General features: G+C 35.7%; 1 protein-coding gene across 3 annotated transcripts in view; it reads right to left on the reverse strand.

Moving 5' to 3' along the window:
* The window catches only part of phf14 (PHD finger protein 14), an 83,065-nt gene extending 74,900 nt beyond the window's left edge, over positions 1-8,165 (reverse strand). For 2 of the 3 annotated variants that reach the window (XM_044139111.1, XM_044139113.1), the window contains exons 1-4: positions 8,017-8,158; positions 6,584-6,694; positions 4,390-5,117; positions 3,261-3,393 (exon numbers count right to left, since the gene is read on the reverse strand). In XM_044139111.1, the coding sequence (XP_043995046.1) occupies positions 3,261-3,393; positions 4,390-5,117; positions 6,584-6,694; positions 8,017-8,143 (1,099 nt within the window). In that variant the 5' untranslated portion in view covers positions 8,144-8,158. Of the gene's footprint in view, positions 1-3,260; positions 3,394-4,389; positions 5,118-6,583; positions 6,695-8,016 lie in introns of all 3 variants that reach the window. The other variant, XM_044139112.1, reaches the window with a different exon arrangement.
* Positions 8,166-20,137: the final 11,972 nt, after the last annotated feature.

The raw sequence follows: 20,137 nt of genomic DNA on the forward strand, positions 1-20,137 counted from the left end.
TTTCAACATCTAGTTGCCATCTATTTTGAAAGTAGGATATTGAGATATGGACAAAAAATAAATCAGGCTCCTACTTTATCTACCGGATATGCCCTAATTTATTTAGATCTTCAGTCAAACACATTAGATTTTCTTTCCTTCCTTTCACAAAAACCGTCTCCTTAATTCTACGGTTCTTAAACTCGCACATCCTTCATGGATGGTCATGCTATATGTTATTCACTTAGTATTTAAAGTTAAATACTAAGTCAAATAATGATGTAAGTCAATTTGTTCTCAAAAACATTAGACAGGAATATTCTTTTGAAGTATCAAGTTTCTGACATAGAATGCTTTTCCAACAGGTACAATGGGTAAAATTCCTTGTGTGATATTTGCAATAATAGAGAAATGGCTTCACCAGCCATTTCTATTTCATACACATCACAACTTGTACTGTTTTTCATTCATTACTGAAATGCATAAGCAGCTGATAAATATGTTGTTAAACTGTATTACTAATTCTAGTTTACCTTGCTACTGAACACAACAATTAGAAAATCCCCCTGCCTTTGCATTTTTCAGCTCCCACTGTGATGTTATTCCAACGTCTAAATCTCAATTTGTAAAATATATGGAAAGCAGGAATACTACAAAAGGACAGTCCATTTTACTGATTTCAGTTTTCATAGCTGAGTTCAATTTCTCTGCAATCCTCACCAATAGATTCCAATTTAGGTTAATTAAAATGTCTCCTCAAAACATGTTTTAAAGCCATATTTTGGTTTTTAAGTGAATGTTGAACAGGGGCATCAAAATCAGTTTGGACAAAAGTGGCTTTTATCTCTCTTCTGTGCGGCTCACAGCAACTTGACTGCTCTGTCAAGGTTCTTATTCTAACTACAGTTTGTGGAGTATTTTATTTTGAAATAGCTTTTATTTTGAAAAATATCAAACTCCATCTCCATTTGACTTCTTTCCAGCAAAGATGCTTTTCACACATCTGCACTTCAATCATGTCTGTTGAAGTTCATTCAACAAACATGATTCAGTCCTTATATATAAGGAATGAAGAGCAAGGTATCAACATAACTTTTTCATTATTCTATCATCCATTCTCTGATGCCTTGATAAGACAAATAAAATATCAAAGACTACTAGCAAATAAACTGTAACTGTAACTTTTTCTTCCCTTTCTTTGTAAATTATGCTACTGACACTTAAAATGAGCAATTAGAAGCAAAAAACTGAAAATTGTTTTTTCAAAGGGTCAACATGAAAACTGTAAAGGGAGCAGGCTGTAAATGAGTTAATTATTCGTATTTTAGATTGGGCAACTTTCCACAGCCTTCACCGCTTTCAACAACAGGTTGAATATAACTTTACAAAAACTGAGTATGATCTGCATTCACTGTTCAGCTTTATTTATATTCATAAATATTGTTGTTTAAAAATGTCAAAGCAATAATTGGTGCCATAACTCAGTCAAGCATTAAATTAAATCTCAAAATGCATAATGTGCAATAAAAGGGCACATCTTCACCAAGCTGACTGCCAGAGTTAAATAACCCCACCCCCACAGAGAGCCCCATTTATGTCCATGGAGGAGATGATAAGAACTGTCTGCAAGTGCTGCCAGTGCTTTTCTCCCAAACCTCCACTGCAGACCACTTAGTTTCCCTTCAGTGTCCTTTCAGGCAGATTAAATGTGTCTCTGAGGAAGAAAATATCAACCAGCCTAACGAACAAGATAAATTTAAAACCTCCTCCTCATATCATATCTGCCAATAAAAATTGGTTTATGTATCTGTGTGAGTTTGTGTGTCTTGTGGTGATGGTGGTGTGGGCAGGGCGTTTCTGTAAGTTTGTTGTTCCCCATTAAGAGGGGAGCAAAAAGTTATAGCTGCAAGTCTAAGTCTAATTCTGTTTAGATAATAAAAGAGCACCGCTCATGGAGCAGCAAGATGGAGCAGCTCTGTTAGATCAGTTCCCAATTTTCCAGACTTTTGTTCTTTTATTTTTTGTTTGTTTAGGCGTTGCACATTTGTACAAGCATTCTTTCTGGTTTTGGATGTTGCGCAGCTGTTCTGCTCTTAATTTTGTCTCTATGTTCAAACAGTTGTTATGTGTAACTATGGCAACAAGGTATTATTTTCACTACTGTGAGCAGCTGATTAGCATCTCAAATAATACCTGAACAATCACCCCAAATCCCAGGGGTCTTCAAGCATCTGGAAATTGTTCCCATGGATGAACCAGACTGGTGCAGCTCATCAGTTCTGTAGCTGATATCTGGACTGACTTCTGTTGACTTTCCCATCTTATCAAACCAGAAGAGAGATCTGGGTGTGGCCTTAAAATACATCCAAAGGTGCCTTCAATTAACTCAAATGAGTCAGTTAATCTTTTGTTGCTATGGCAGCCACTGGGGTGTCTTTTTAAATTCATATATGGCTGATTTAGGCACTGATTTAATACCAAATTCAAGGCTGAAGTACAAGTCGGCCAAGTTAATGGCCATTAGACGAAGTTCTGCTGTTAACATATCACTAAGGCTGAAATCCGCATTTGGCAGTCAGTGGCTCCTAAAGTCAATGGACTGGCACAGCAGAGTGCGAAGAGCAACAATCAAGATGAAACATTGTGACCAAAAGCAGAAAAAGGGGAAGTAGGCAGTGTGTTGACCCAGCTAAAGGTCAGGAAGTTACAGATTCAGACTCTTTTTCTGGCCAATGTCCGCTCTCTGGATAACAAAGTGGATTTGTTACATCTGAATGTTTCTACAAAGATGAAGGACTGTGCTGTTTTTTGCCTAACAGAAACCTGGCTTAACAACAACATGCTAGACTCAGGCTTCCAGTTGATTGACCTCACAACTGGATGCTACTTTTTTGCTATATTTAGTTCAGAAATAAACTGGCATAGGCCAAAATTAATCAAGTTTTTTAAATATCAGTGCAGAAAAACTGCCATCAGTGCATCCTTAATTTTCTACACTCTTTAGAATTGGCAAGGAGCATTAGTACATACAAAATATGTTTAGGAGCAATTGAAGAAGTACTTAAACAAGTCTTGAATACATCCACATATTTGACACAACATTCCTAAGGAGGTGTGGGAGATCTGACAGGCAAACCAGGTCAAAACTTTTCACTCAGTGATGACTGGATTTTTGTTGCATGTCAGAGGCAGGCATCAAGCACTTAGGCTAATTCAATTTGCACATTTGCAACCTACTTGGAATGGGAGAGCATCTCCCTCGTTGCCAGGGAGGGACCTACCTTCATGCACAGTGACCCCACAGTTGTCACACTGGATGATCTCATCTGCGTCCTCACTGTTGTCTCCCAAGCAGACGCAGCATATAAGAATATGCTGGGTGTTCCAGGTCTGCGAGCGGTCAAGTGAAGCATCCTGGGGTATAACAAACAGAGTACCCATACTGAGGCTGGGGCAAATCCAGAACAGGCCTGACAGGCTAGCAACAAGTTAAACAAACACAGAAAAACCATAAAGACCAGATTTCTCTAGGTGGTGAGCAGATTACTTTGAATTAGCCACAAGGCAGAGAGTATCTGTTTGATTGACAGGACTTAACTCAGAGAACAACAGAGGGATGTTTATAAAAGGAAGAGTATTATTTATTTTCCACGAACATAGTGCCATATTATAGCACAATCAAATAACTATATTACTTTCATTTATTATAAAAAATGCTGTATATATCAAATATAATTTAAAATAAATTTGACTCTGTAATTTGATGATTTTGGTGGCTCTGTCTCTTTAAGAAGCTCCTGCTCTTTTTGACACTTTGCCTTCAACACCTCATCACAACAACGTTCCATAAAGTCATCTGCGACCATTCTTAGAAGTGCTGAAAAGTATTATGTGCTCATTTGACTAGTGGTTCCACCTGGTGTTTGCTAATTGCTGCTGCCACTAGTCTGGAGGAGCTGAATAGGGAAGAGCTGTATGATTTTGTTGTTTTGGTCTGCAGAACATATCTTTGAAGTTAACACTGAAATAAATTATATTGGAATTCAGTAATAATGTAATTTTCTATTTTAATAAAATTACTTGGGTGAGGCAAATCAACTATGTAGTTAACCACAATAAAGCTAAAACCAAAGTAACTTAAAAACCCTGCCTTTCAACTCTGAATGGAGTCTTGATTTAACAAAGAAAATCACAATTCTAGGATAGTGAACTGAGATACTACTCTGGTACATTTAGGCAACAACTTCTCCATATTGTCATCTTCCTAAAATAATGGCAAAAGTCATTTTTTGCCAAAAAGTGATTTTTGTTTTCTACATCATCTTTTGGCAAGACAAGTAAAAAAAAATAAGCCCTTTGCTTCATGAAACGTACCATATATCTGACATTTCCAACCAAAAGTGCACTCACCTCATTGCCCTTTCCTTGAGACATACTGTCATTAGTCAGTTCATCATCAAAAGCATTGGTACTCTTCACCTTCTTCTTGGGCTTCTTCATTTCTTTGTCACTGTCACTGCTACTATTGTTAATGTCATCACCATCGTCCTTGCCCTCATCATCTTCATCATCGTCCTCATCATCATCATTATCATCATCCTCATCATCATCTTCACTAACACTAGCTCCCTCTTCTTCCTCCGTTCCACCCTTCTGAGTTGACGTTTTGCCTTTCCTCTTCTCCGCCGTGGGCCTCCAGTCATTATCATCTTCACTGTCATAATCATCTATCTCATTCAGTTCTTCCATCGTGGTGAAGTCCAGGTGGGGACGATTCCTGCGGAAATTCCATTTTTTGGGCTCAGTCAGAGACTCGTCCACAGTGACAACGCCACCACCAGATGTTGAGGTAGATTCAGTTTCTCCAGCTGCAGCACTCTCTGGCTCCGAAGTCTTCTTGCTTTTCTTTCGACCTTTGGATGGAGTGGCAGACGGGATGTCTTTGGTGGAGCTGTCCTCAGACAGCTGTTGCTTAAGTTTCTCCTCATCTTCTGTTAAATTGTCATCAACAACCAGATCTTTGGCCTCCTCATCTATCCCATCATTTCCAGAAACAGCATTTTCGGACTCACTTTCTGAGCCTGCTGCACTCCCTTTGGACCCTTCTTCATCACTGCCATTGCCTGTGCCATCAGACCCTAATAAAATTTAAAAATATAATAAATAGGTTATGACACTGTTAATAGATTCTTCACTAACACTAGCTCCCTCTTTGGAAGTTGGTCTGGGAGCTGAACTGGAAGGTGTTTTTTAAGCCAGACACACCTTTCCCACTGTCTGTTAATGACACCTGATAAAATATAAACTTCTGTGGATTATGTGTCCTGCCTTTTATGTTCTTGTGGTTTTTATTGCTTGGGGTTGTGCAATCCCCATTTTTCTTCAATTTTGTTCATTTTTCTTATCGTTCACAACTAAAATTAGTAATAGTTTGTATAATAAAATGATGCTAGAAGAATACTGAAGTGCTGAGTAGTGAACTGAAGATAATGTGTTATTCTAACAGAAATAAAACTTGACAAAAACAAAATATTAATATTATTAAATTAATATTTCTTAATTTCATAATGATTCAAAGAAATACTTAGAATGGTGTCATTTTAATGGAATTAAAATAATACATATTTCAAAAAGTCAGATAGTAAATCACAAATCTTTGGTTTAGACATTCAACTTAATCTCTTCCAATCAACATTGACTAAAACACTGGTTTTATGTAAATACAAAGGAAAATTGAAAAATACCCTGATATGTGCAGGAATGTATTGTGATAGGCTGTATGACAGAGGTCAGAGGAGGTTACTTCTTTGGCCTACATGTGTTCTGTGGATCTGGAAAAGGATTATGACCAAGTCCTACAAGATAAGGAGGTTAGAAACTGAAATCTGAAAGTTTTCAGTTTCTAACTGTAATTATAACATTACAATTAGAAACTGTAATGTTATAATTACACTGTAATTATTATACATTTGCACTCTTAATGAGCAACGTTTTGTTATCCTGCCATGGGCCCATACTGCTGGAAGAGCATCCATGCTTTTAATGCAATAGTAAATGATAATGGTAAGTTTTCGTAGTTAATGACTTGTCTTAATTCTTTATTTGTTTTTTGTTTTTATTTGTTTATGTCTTATTCTGTTCCGTTACAGTTTAAAATGAACATGTCATGTGTCAACACAAACTTAAGTTTTGAATGTAAAAGAGCAGTTTGAAGAAAAAAAAGTGCAACCAGCTGTCATAGTCCTGCTAACTAGATGTTGTCTAGCTTAAATTTATTAAATTAAGCAAACTCAGAAACTGCTTAAAATGCTACAAAAGTAATTTAGTTTGTGTCCAGAATTATCTGATAGGGGATATAGGGATGGAATCTACAAACTGGCTGAGATTGAAGAATTGCAATTACTAAGAATCCGACAGACATGCAGTAGACATAATACCAGATCTGAAGATGTAGCTTGTTTAGACCTGAAACATGTGGGAGCTAAGTAGGTGTTCACAGTTAGCAACCAATGTAGCTCCTTCACTTCATGTAGCTGGAAAAGGCATGAGTTAGCCAAAATCTAGGGTAGATTTTTTTCTTAGAAATTGCCACAATCATTTTTACCTGATGCGTCCTCCACTTCAAAGTCACTATCGTCTGAACTGTCATAGTCCAAGGCATCTAAGAGAGAGGCAGCTAGTGGCTTCACTTGACGTCTCTTCAGACTTCGGTCCACTGATAAACAGTCACAAAAAAAACGAACAGAAAAATAAATGTTTGAATGAACAGAGATTAGCAAGACAAAATTATTAGTAGAGTCAAATTCAATGCAGAATAAGGCCAGAGTAAAAGATGGCAGATGTGAGCTAACGTGCTGCTGATTCTAGCCAGATGTTCAAACACAATCACTACATAGGCATTTAGAATTTGTCTGTTTTTTTCAATTGTTTATTTCTTAACTTATATTACCTAATAGAATTGTCTGCCAGAAATGTTTTCTAAAGCTTTACAGTTTGTTCAAAAACTTGAACAAAAGTAATAATACAACATCTCTCACTTTGAACTGCCTTATTGCCGAAAAAGTGTTATAGAAATAACGTCTTCTTCTTCTCACTGTAATTTTAACTTGTATTATTCTTTGCATTTTTCAATTATTTTTGTCACAAGATCGTGATAGTTATGGTAGCATGTGTTCACAAGTAATTTTTTCTAAGCCACATCTATATATATATATATATATATATATATATATATATATATATATATATATATATATATATATATATATATATATATATATATATATTGTGCTTTATGGTTAATGATTCCCAGTTTGCACTTGTGAGCCATCAGCAATGTTATTTTCATTAAGCCTATCATGGTTTGCATTTCTGATATTACATCTTTGCAGTTTAAAGTTGGGACATCTACTGCCAAACGTGCAGAGCTATGCGACCTGATAGACATGTTGTCCAATTAAATACCAACCTGAATTTTAAGAAGAGTTCATTTGTACACCATAAACAGCCTCTGAATTAAAATAATTTCGAAACTCATTTATAGAACCAAATGGAGAGCACCGCTATGAATCTGCCGCTAATTTAGATCCTACTGTTCGAACGTTTTTGTCTGAAAGCCACACCAACTGTCTTTCAGCTGAAAACCTTCAGTGTTCACAGGCTAACTAGCATATCCTCAGTGACACATTTATGGTAGCCGCGTCTTTTAGCTGGCTAACTCTCATTAGCATTAGCTGTGTTTCTTAGTGACCATCTGAGCGACTCAACAGAAATAGTCAAAATGCCTCGCTTGGAGCCAAGCCACGGTGCAGTAGTGAATGTTAACAACCTGGTTTCACTAACAAATACACAAAACAATGTTTCACTGAGCAGCATTTGCATCTTGAGCAGCAAAGTCGTGCTAACCACGTAGCATTCCAGGCTAGCATGGGTGCAGCTTATGCTATCATTTCGCTTCTGTTGCTTAACAAGTCAAGTCGTTCTGAACACAAAGTCGAGTTAAAAAAAGACAATAATAACAAATAGGATAAAACTCACTTTGAACTCCGTTTAATAAAGGGACGAGGCTCTCCTCAACCGCATGTTCTGTGGACAATGGTGTATACCAAAGTGACGTTGTTAGGATGTGATGTTGTTGCCATGGGTACAGTAGGGGGAGAATCATGATCAAATCCGTCTTCACAGCATACGCTTAGATATTTCATATCAAGGTGCTGATAATAATGGCAACTAACCTGAGATAAACTCTGGACATGATAAAAGAGTCTGTTTTTTACTTAAAAAAATTTGGAATTGAGTAAATAACCCGGAAGCAGACGTGTTATCCTGTGTTGACCAGGTCATTACAGAGTAGAAAATGGGTGAATTAGAACAGGGTTTAGCGATTAATATTGCCTTAATCAGTCGGAAATTTTACGGGCTTATAGAGAAAAGATGAATTAAACATTTATTTAAAAACTAATTGGTTATGTCTAACTGTAAACCTTTTCCAAGATACTTGAGAATTTACAAAAAAGGGAGTTGCAGCGTAACACCAAAATACTGGTAATGGTTAAGTTTATTGTGTTGTTTCTCATAAGACTAAATTTATCAGTCTGTGTAGAGTACCTCTTAGACTTTCCCAGACTGTTTCTTCCTTTAACTGAAAGGTTGTCTCAAAATTTTCCACTCAAGATGGGACATTATACAGGCTTTCTGTCATTTTATATGGGAAATTGACTTAACAAAGTAAAAAATAAAATAATAATAAAGAAGAATCTTTAGCATTGCCAAGTTTGCATATACTGTAGGCATTATTCCTGGAGACTGAAATCTTCATTACCTCTGTCAGTAAATGACAACATGAATGCTGGGTAGTTGCACAATCGGCCTTGCAGCAAGAAGGTCCTGGGTTTTAATTTTTCTGGATGGAGTTTGCATGTTCTTGCCAAGCATGCATGTATTCTTTTCTGATTTTCTGGCTCTGTTCTGGGTGTGTGAGAAAGACAAATTTATATTTAGATTAAAATTTTATATGCAGCTAATAAACGGAGTTCAAAGTGAGTTTCATCCTCTTTGTTATTATTGTCCTATTTAACTCGACTTTGTGTTCACAAGATATTAGCTTGATATCATCAATTCTGTTGTTGCTATAACACAACACCCCAATGCATTTGAGGGAATATCTGTTGATTTTAATCATGCCTCACTCTCTTCAACACTGCCAACGTTTCAGCTGCTCCACCAGGGAAAACTTTGAATATGTTTTCTGCTAAAATCAAAGATTTATATGTCTCCAAACCAAGACCTCTTGTGGGGAAATCAGGTCATGATCTTGTTTTCCTTTGCTCTGAATATGAACCCCTTGAACAAGAAAAAAGAATTTAGGATATATATATATATATATATATATATATATATATATATATATATATACACACACAGCTAAAATGCTTCATCAAAAGGACAGTTTCATGTACTTTGGCTCATTTACAACATGAAATTAGTTTCTGTTGTCACCCTTTGACTTTGCCAGCTTGGCAAATAAGAGACGATTAAAATAAATGAGCCAAGATTGATCATGATACATCTAACAGGGAAGACTGATGGGCCAAACAAGCAAAAGGGATGATTACAACTGTCCTTGCTTGATGACAAATGGCTCTGAATTGATCCAAAAGGAGGGGTGTTTTTATCACTTTGCATCAAAACACTTAGGTGGAATCGCAGTAGCCATCTTTGTCATCAGCACTATCAGCAATTTTATCTTTTGACTCCCAGGCTTATTAAGATCTGCATGGAACCTGAGATATACTTTGATTATGTTACATTAAATACATAAGAAGTGGGTATAAGTGGGTACCAAGTATAGTGCAAGTCCTCTATTTTATAAGAATTTACTTCCTATCCTCTTCCTTAAATAAATAGGTAGAGAGGATGCTACAGCGTAGCTGCTGCAAATGTTTAGCTGCTGCTAAATTTTTAGCTGCAGCTAAACAGCAAGCTAGCAGCAGGTTCAGCTGCTGCAGTTTAACTTGATTGCCAGGATAATTTCTGATCATTTCTCCTCTTTCTTTATGATGACCTGTAACTGAGCACTCTGTTTACAGCCTGATTCACTGTTCCACTTTGACCGTGCTGCTCCTCCCCAGATGTGCTGAGTTTGGTCTAACTAAACCACAACTGTTCAACTGCATGCTCCACCATATGCTCTTTAGGTATTCTACTTATTGCTTTATCTTTTTGTTGTTCTCTGCCATTCATTGTATATATCAAGTATTGAATATTGGTACTCCAAAGTAACAATGGATTTTAAAGATTTATCACTTACATGAAAAAACTGACTGACAAATTACATGAAAAATAGTTTAAAATTGTTGTTCCCTTTATTCCTACATGTTTGAGCCTAATGTCTTAATGTATGAGAATAATGACTGGATCAAAAAAAGCAGTGATTCTAATGGGAAAAGAACCGACCGAGTCCACTATATGAGGCCATGAGTATCATTGATGATTTTCACCTATACAGTGACCGCAACTCTTCATTACTGTGTAAATGCTCACTTGCAAAATAAATAAGGAAAATAGTCATTAGCTGCACCTCTATATTAATCATATCTAAAATGGGGAAAGCAGTCTAAGAGAACACTACTGTATCTTAGTTTGAATTCAGTCCAACATACAAGTTGAAGGTGTCAAACTCAAGGTTCACAGGCCATATCTGGCTCACCTTAACTATTTCTGTGGCCCTCTGGGATCCACAGGGCCACAGAAATAGAACTTCAAGATGACAGTTGTGTGCTTGAATATTATTTCATCAGTCAAATCAGTTTTTATTTGTTTGCTGACAATTTACATCAACGCAAAAAGATGTTTAATATTATTTAATTTAAATACTCACTAAAAACAGAAGTAGCTATATAATTTAAAAAGTTTTATCGGTAGTTTTATTAAAGTGCAACTCAGACCTCTGTGAAAGCAGGTTTTCAAAAAATTCCAGCAAATTTGGTGGAGCCAAGAGACTGCTAAGTGAACGAACAGAGAGGATAAGAAGGGAAGCACTGTTGTCAACTTATCCACTTGTCTCTATATTTGCCTTATCAGTTGCTAGATTTTTCAAATCTAGCAACTCTCTCTGTGTTGCTGGAGATTTTTATAGTCACAACACTTTGTAGCTCAGCTGCAGCATGTCTATCATGAGTGAGTGCTGCCATGAGCCTTTCCAGTTTCCTAAGCATTATTGTTACGGCTACTCTTGCATGCTAACAAGTTTCCAAAAATCAAAAGGTGCCAGAATGGTTTCTAGGAGGAGGTTTTCAACTCATCCAAAACAAAAAGCACTCGCAGAGTTTTCTGGTCGCAAAATATGAGCTGTGTTTACTTATAAAAAAGAACAGAAATATTCTCCGAGTTGACTTCCAAAAAATTTAAATATAAACTTTATTTGGCGGTAGAAAAACTATTTCACTCCTCACTCCTTAACCAAACAATCAGATCAACCTCAGCTGCTGCTTCAGCTTGTTAATCAGAGCAGGAAGCTGTCTGACAAGGAAGAGGGTCTAAGCGCAAAAAATAAATAAATAACAATAGATCTACCATTCACATAACTTTAGATCTGTAACATTAATATATTAGCAAAAATAAGGTAATCTAATTCTTTATAGGCTCTAACAATTGTAGTCAGTCTGACCCAGTCATCCATTCAACACCTCACCGTCACCGACAGCACAGGAGACCCATTCCACTATATGTCCACATTGCAAATAAATTGCACATTTACAAAGTCGAGCAACGCTACGATCAACGCTTGCCACCATCAGTCTTGGTTCACTATTCCAACTCCTGACTCCCCACTGGGTGTGTGTGGGCCGTGTGTCTGAGTGAGATGGTTTTATACCTCAACTGTTTTAATCCTGGCTGTGTGTGACAAAGCTGTATGAGGAAGTCACCTCATCAGTGAAACTCTGACAGGTGAAGAACCAACGGTTGTCTGCAGAGTCTCTCCATCTCAGCTGCTGCAGCTTGGAGCTCCTTCAGTATAGTCATGGTAACCTGGTGACTTCTCTCACTAGTGTTTTTCTTCACAGTCTCTTGGGTTGGGAGGAAGACCTGATCCAAACAGATTTACACATGAACCACTTTCCCTCATGTTTGATGATTTAAGTGAACTCCAAAGGATGTTTAGGGCCTTCAAGTTGTTTTTGTATCCATCCACCAACTTTTACTTTTCAACAACTTTTTCTCTGATTGGCTGGAGAGTTCTTTAGTCTTTATGCTGTGGCGAGACTCAGGAATACTGCTGAACCAGTGAATGGATCTTTTTAATACAGCTATCTTTATACTGCAATTTCTGGAGACACTTCACCCATGTGATCTTTATTTCACTTATTGTGAGACTTCTTATTAAACCTATTTAATATGATCTTTTTTATTTAATTATTCAATAGTAAAATATCCAAGAAGGTGAATACTTTTATATGCACTGTATCTTTAAATGTAACATTTTATTAAACATCTTTATTTGAATACTTGTTAGATGAAAAATAACCTCAGCACATTGAGAAATGAATCAATTATCTCTGATTCCAATGTCTTATGCAAATAATTAAAACATAAAAAAAGACTTAAAGAAAAATATTGTATCATTCTTCTGAAACAGTAATTCTACAACTAACACCATCAAAGTATATGGAACAGAGATTGATGTGATTTGAAAAAAGAAACCTGCATAAATCACTTTAAGGCATTACCACGGTGACCGCTGTGACAATTATAGCAAAACAAATCTCTCTGAAGGATAAAAGTGGCTGCAGACAATAGAAGTAAACAGTGTGAAGACTACATTTACACTGGATTTAAGAGCCACAGTTGGGGTTGTGCAGAAATAGTAAGGAGAGCTTAGATCTTGAGCAAGCATCTTACCAGAGATATCAGTCAGGCCGATGAGCCAAAGGACAGAAGCAATTACACTGGGTGCAAAAATAAAACACGGTTTAAGAAATAAAAACATTACTGTAAGGATGTGCTTCGACAAGTAAAGTTTTAAACCTCATTTGAAGAGGAGTAATTGCATTGGCTGTTATTTATGAGTCCAAGAGTAAAACGTAGCAAACTGTCTCTGTGATCTACAGCCAACCTCCACCTTAGAGTTTTGCATTTAAATTGGAATATTTATTCATTCATATGGTGTAAATCTTGTGCTTCCATGTTCTGCATTTATCTTTCATGAGACTGCCTTTACATTTCATTTCAGATCTGTGGAATGTGGATATTAGCCTCCCAGTGGCACTGTCTGATGATGTCTAAACGCAGTAAAATGTTCACTGCTAAGCAATTACTTCTGAGACATGCAGAACAAATTGTGTTTAAGGAAGTGTCATGTTTGAGTTCCTTTTGAATAGATTGGATAATTTAATATAAAACATGGTAGATTGGGATGTTTTACTGTTTAATTGTCTTTGGTTTGTGGAAGCTGAGCCTGAAGACAACTTGGATGAGACTAGATGAGGTGTAGAGAACCACGTCATATGTTTCCATTAAAAAGTTGCTCCGATTCTGGGGCGTGCTCTGGTGGCGTAGAGGCTAGCACGCCCCACGTTTGGAGGCCCTCAGTCCTCGACGTGGCCGTCGCGGGTTCGATTCCCGGACCCGACGACATTTGCCGCATGTCTTTCCCCCTTTCCTGTCAGCCTACTGTTGAATAAGGGACACTAGAGCCCACAACAAAGGACCCCCTGGTGGGGAACAAAAAAAAAAAAATGTTGCTCTGACTCTAAAATTGATGGCAGGAAATTCAGAATCAGTTGTAGATTGTCATAGTTTTTAATTCTTAAGTCTTTAAGTCTTCCTGTGTTTACTCTAGAGATTCCAGTACAGAACAGAGTAATCTGTGTCATCAACCCAGGATGCATTGCACAAGTGAAAAAATGCCATCAACCATGGGTGAAAAATATATCAAAAGATATAAAACTCTTGAAGTAAGTCAAAGTTTTTATTATGTTAAGAAAGTATTAGAACATTGTTGGGAAAGAGGAAAGAAACGAATAGTTTTGGGTGGATTGGGGATGACATAGCAAAAACATTCAATGTATATAATAAGGAATTTAGTCCAACAGTTTTGTGGCCTTTGAGACCTACATGGACATGGAAATATATTAATGTAGACAGATCATTATCAAATATTCAGAAAAGAAATATAACTGATATCTGTCAAGAATTTTATAATAAAATACAGAATAAATATAATGACTGTTTGCAAATTTATACTGATGGTTCAAAAGATCCAAAAAATGAAACAACCAGTGTAGCAGTAGTGATTCCTGAATTAAAGATTAATATTTCAAAAAGAACCTCAAACTATCTCAGTGCATATGCAGTAGAATTATGTGCCATATTATTAGCTTTAGAATGGGTGGAGGATGCTAATATAAATAAAATAATAGTTTGCAGTGATTCATTATCTGCATTGTTGAGTATTGAAAAGGGAAGTACAAATAATCATAAAAATATATTATATGAGATTATGATTGTTTATTAAAGATTATGTGAACAAAATAAAAATGTAATATTATTTTGGACTCCTGCTCATGTGGGTATTTTGGGTAATGAAAGAGCAGATAGGTTGGCTAAGGAGGCTATTAAAAAGAAGATATTGATATGCCAATAAAGTTATCTAAATCTGAAGGCAAAAGTATAGTTTGGAGAGAAAGTAAGAAGATATGGAAAATTAGGTGGGATAATGAAATAAATGAAAGGCATTTGTATAAGATACAAAATACAGTTGATGTAGAAAGGATTAGAGGAATAAATAGGAGGGAGGAGATAATTATAAATAGAATAAGAACCGGTCACAGTTTTTAAAATGGAACTCTTTTTAAGATGGGGAAACATCTTACTGGTTTATGTAGTTGGTGTGATGATGTAGAAACAATGGAACATGTTTTTATTAGTTGTAGGAAATATGTAGATCAAAGAAGATTATTAAAAACTGAATTAGGTTTTAATAGGGAATTGAAATTTGAGAATGTGGTTGATCAGTTAAATGATACTGAGGGAAAAAAGAAGATCTTTCGTTTTTAAAAAAAATACTGGGATCATTATGAGAATTTGAGGTTTAGACACTAGGATCCAATAGATGGCAGTAATACAACAATAATGGATGTAAGCTGCCGTAAAAATCTAAAGAAGAAGAAAGAAGAAGAGTTTTTATTATCACAAACAGCAAGTTTTTAGTTTATATAAAAAAGACAGTTTTTCTCCATTTCAGTTCTTTGTTGGCTTCTGATGTCGAATTGTAGAACCTTGTCTCCAGCCTTGAAAGTTTCTAATTTATGAGGAGTTGTGGTGTTGTATCTCTGCTGGGCTGTTTTCATGTTTTCCTTAACTATTTTGAAAATTGTGTCCCTTTTTCTTTACTTCAATGCTAACTCATGCCCCAGAGTGCCTTCAATTTTGCTGTCAATCTGGTGTAAAAGGAAACTGGAAGATATCCACATTTCAGATATTTTAAGAAGCTGTTTATTAGATAAGTCATGAAATGTGTTTTATGATGATGATGATTGATTGATTGCAGCTAAAACCAGGATAAGAAGGAGAAAATTTGTTTTAAGTTGTACACAGTGGCAGGAACCCCAGGTGAACGACGAGGCATAAACTCAGGTCGGCTTGACAAAGACAACAATGACAGGGACACAATAACTAGGATAAGAATCCAGGTGGGAACAAAGGAAACAGGTAAGGCCAAATGCACAGGGGAAACAATCAGGGAACAATAGACAGGTGGGACCAATCAGAGACTTGACAAGACAACACAGGGATTAAATTAACTACAGAGTAACCACATCTTTACAATATGTTTCAAAGGTAAAAATATATTTGGGAGACAAATACATTGTGGTAATCCATAACTAAACAAATTAGAACATTAAATCAGAACAATATTTAATGTGTTTTAGGACAAAGCAAAATAAAACAAGTGGATGAACTTCATACATGAAGTGTGAATTGTCTGACTTATGTATTTATTTATTTTTACTTTTTTACAAAATTTTAGAATATAATACTATCTTTGTCCTTTACAGTAGAAAAGCAATGTCTTGCATTATGAAAAATAATACCAGATATCCTGCAGCTTTATTTTTATATTTCTATCAAATCCTACCAAGAGTCAAAACTAAACATGACCTAAAATATCGTCTCTGGAACCTCACATGGCAGATGAATCTCTGTTCCGAAGAGAAGGTATGGTGAAAACTTTGTTGTATATTGCTATTTGGTTCAGAGTCCAAACATCAAGGCATTCAAGTAAGTCTCCAAGGTGTTTGGGCCTTGCTGACAAGTTTGCACAAATTTCTAAAAAGCAACATATCAACCCTTGCTTGTTAAATTAACTCAAAGCAGCTGCCAGAAACTATGACAATGTGTACAATTTTACCAATGCAGTGCTGGGAAAGAAAATGTTAACCAATTCAGTAATTAATGTCACAAAAAGAGACAATGTGATTCCACTTTAACTCCAGGGGAACAAAAATCATATCAGGGTAAGATGAACAACTTTAAACTTCACAGGAAATAATGGCTTCAAGACCTGGTGGAGAGGAACGTAAATGAAGTCAATCTATGTTTTTGTACATGACGTGTATTATCTACACACAGGTTGTCTTTTACCACATTGTTAAAGAGGACAAAGTTTGTACTGGCATAATGTTCAGACACAATATAAAAAACCTGTATAAGGGGGGGGGGAAAACACTACATCTTACAATAATTTAAGTTAAACTTTGAATTGTTCCACTGAAGAGTTTTTCTAGCCCATTGGTCAGTGGATGATAAGCCTTTGTGGATTATGTCCAGCACAAAGGCTGTGCTCAATGTCCAGTATTTTGCAAAGCTTCTTATTCAACTGTTGGTCAGAAATAAACAAATACTTCAGCAGGTAAACATCAACAACAAATAACTGTGATGATTAAATTACTAGCTAAACTTTTTTATATTGCACCACACACTAGTCCATAACACTCAAAAGTATCTAGCAACACAATTTGTTTGAATAAAAGGTCAACTATCAAAAAGCTGTTATAAGTTGAAACTGTCATTATGTGTTGTGATGGACCCAATTGCAACAGACTTGAGACGATCAATGTAGTAAAGACTTAATAATAAACAAAATGATAAAGAAAAACTTAGGGGTAGCCAAGACAGAACAAAACCATGAATCCTGATAAACAAACCAGCCAGGAGAACAAGGGGAGAATGCGGGGAAGTGATGGGAGTAGATGAGAGAATCTAGTGAGGAGTGACTGAGGATGAGGTGCTTAAATAGTGGCAAGTTTGAATGTTGAACAAAAGAATTAAGACTGATCTAATCAAATAAAAGAGTAAGACAGAACAATCAAACTAGAATAAGTAAAATAAAAATCCAAACCAACTAAACAACCCTTGGATCCTAACAGAAATAATACGTAAATGAACACATTTATATATACAAATAAAACATGTATTAGTATGCAAAGAACTTGATCTGTGAAAACATTCCATTTGGACATAAATGAAATAAGTGCAATAATATGTAACAGGATTTTGACTTGTTTTGGGGTTCATAGTTTTCATAATTTGAGTTTTTCCCTAATTATTCTTTGTTTTGATTAAATCAAGATTGTTTCTGTTTCTTTTTAGTTAGACTATGTTTATTTCCTGTGTTTAACTATTGTTAGCTATGTTTGGATTTAGTGTTCCTATTTCCCTGTTAGTGTTAATCCTCCTTGCTCCCATGTGCCATTATCTGAGCTTGCAATCTGCTCTCCACTCACACCTGCTAGTGATTTCTAAGTAGCACTAGTCCACTGTTGCAGCATTCAACTCCCCGTATTTAAGAAACTCTCCTTGATTCATGTCTCACAGCACCCTCATGTTATTCTCCATGTTCCCAATTCCTGTTTGCTCCTTGTTCTTGCTGTTCTGCCACTAGTCTTCCTCAGTATTTTTAGTCTACATTTGCCCAGTTTTCCTTTCCAAGTTATCTCGTCAACATGCTCAGCACTCATGTATACGCTAGTCACAATTAAATGATGGTGGTTGGGCTGCTTTCTAGTTATTGTCTACTGTCTGTCTGTCTGTCTGTCTGTCTGTCTGTCTGTCTATCTATCTATCTATCTATCTATCTATCTATCTATCTATCTATCTATCTATCTATCTATCTATCTATCTATCTATCTATCTATCTATCTATCTATCTATCTATCTATCTATCTATCTATCTATCTATCTATCTATCTATCTATCTATCTATCTATCTATCTATCTATCTATCTATCTATCTATCTATCTATCTATCTATCTATCTATCTATCTATCTATCTATCTATCTATAGATAAGTTTTCAAAAGTTTTGAGAACAAATGACATGAAATTCTGTCTTCAGCTCTTCAGACTGAAAATGTGTGTTCTTGGATTATGGCAGAAAAATTCCTTCATAAAATAACTGGCGTGGATAAGGTTTGACCGGACGAGGAGACCTCTACTGGCCAAGTGCGGTACTGAGGTTTTCTGACTACATGTGATAAAAATGTCCCACACAGACATTCCGACAACTTTAATACAACATTCAGAGATAAACCTTTTCTTAGAAGAGAAAAATACAGATTTGGTCAAAAATTATTAACCACCATAAGTGTTTAAAAGATATTAACACTTAAATTACAGTAAAATACAAATTTTCCTTAGCGAGGGAATGTTCGCGGTGAATGTTCAATGGTTGGTGAACATCAGGTTGGAGCCTTCGACTTTGATGTTTGGTGAACATAATTAGCTTGCTAGCTTTTGATAGTACACATCAGTAACAACATCTTTTTTATGCATCCTTAACAGGCAAATATAACCAATGAGCTATATTAGTACCCATATGTCTGATGATGCCATAACATATGCAGTATGTTGAAAAGTTAACTTACTAAATAAACTGAGAGTGGATTTAGATGATTATTTATTAGCTTTCAGCACAGAAGTAAGATACTTACAAGATACCATGGTTCACTTATTCATAAAAAACATAAGGATAAGACAGGTTAATAGATGTCATGGAAACTGTTTATGAACTGTGACACATTGGAAGTGTCACTGGCCTGGGAATAAACTTGTCATTTCAGTGGGAGATCCTGCCATTTCCAAATGAGTTTTGAGCTGTGCTGCTTCATATTTTAGAATGTTTCAGTCATGTTCAAAGAGTTCTTCACTTGAAATATTCTCTAAAAAATGTAGATGGCATTCATGTGAAAATTTCTAATTTCCTTTAAAAGGCACAACTATTTATAAAACTTTCAGACACTTTCTCCTTGGCGCTTCAGACACAGTCTCCATTTCACTGATGGATTGGCTGTCATATTGTGACAGCACAGCACTTTTTTCACTTTTAGACATCTCTGTGCTCCTCTCAACCTCAAACGGTAGTTTTTCCTCCTTATCTCAGCCCTGGTGCTTGAACTGTTCTCACACACAGTAAACAGCCTCACAATCCAACTAATGATTCTGTTTGGATTTTTGTCTTATAGCTCTGGTGTAGCAAAAATATCAGTGTATCTGGAATGAATATATGTCATGAAAAAATGTCCACTGAAAAACTGTTTTGTGTTTCACTCTATAATGAAATTGCTCAATATTGTTTTTAAAGCAAGAATGAAGAGTATTTATCAAAACTATAATTCATTTAGGTTGAGGTTAATTTAAGTCACAGAGGGCAATTAATGTTGCAATAAGTATATACAAAAAGCCAACAAAGAGATAAAGTTTAATAAACGGGTAACAATACAATGTGCCAAAACAACATGAAAAATATGATAGGAAAAGCACCAGCAGTGAATATAATCATCAACCGACTGTTACTACTAACATCAGTAACATATATTGAATAAATTAAAATGGATAGGATTAGCAGACACATGAAAAGAAAAAAAAAAAAAACTTTTCATCACTTCAAATAACATCAAACTTAACTTGATTGTCTTGTAGGAACGAACAAATTGGAAAGCATGCAGTTGACATAGTTGATATTGAATATATCTGTATAACTGGACTGAATTGACAATATATTTCCGTAAATAAATTGGATGTTCTTCTGCTCCTAGCCACAGTATATAACTTTTATTTATATTTATAAAAACATATGTTTTTTAAATAGTTGCTAAAA

The sequence above is a fragment of the Gambusia affinis genome, linkage group LG14, assembly GCF_019740435.1.
Source record: "Gambusia affinis linkage group LG14, SWU_Gaff_1.0, whole genome shotgun sequence".
Classification (NCBI taxonomy): domain Eukaryota; kingdom Metazoa; phylum Chordata; class Actinopteri; order Cyprinodontiformes; family Poeciliidae; genus Gambusia; species Gambusia affinis.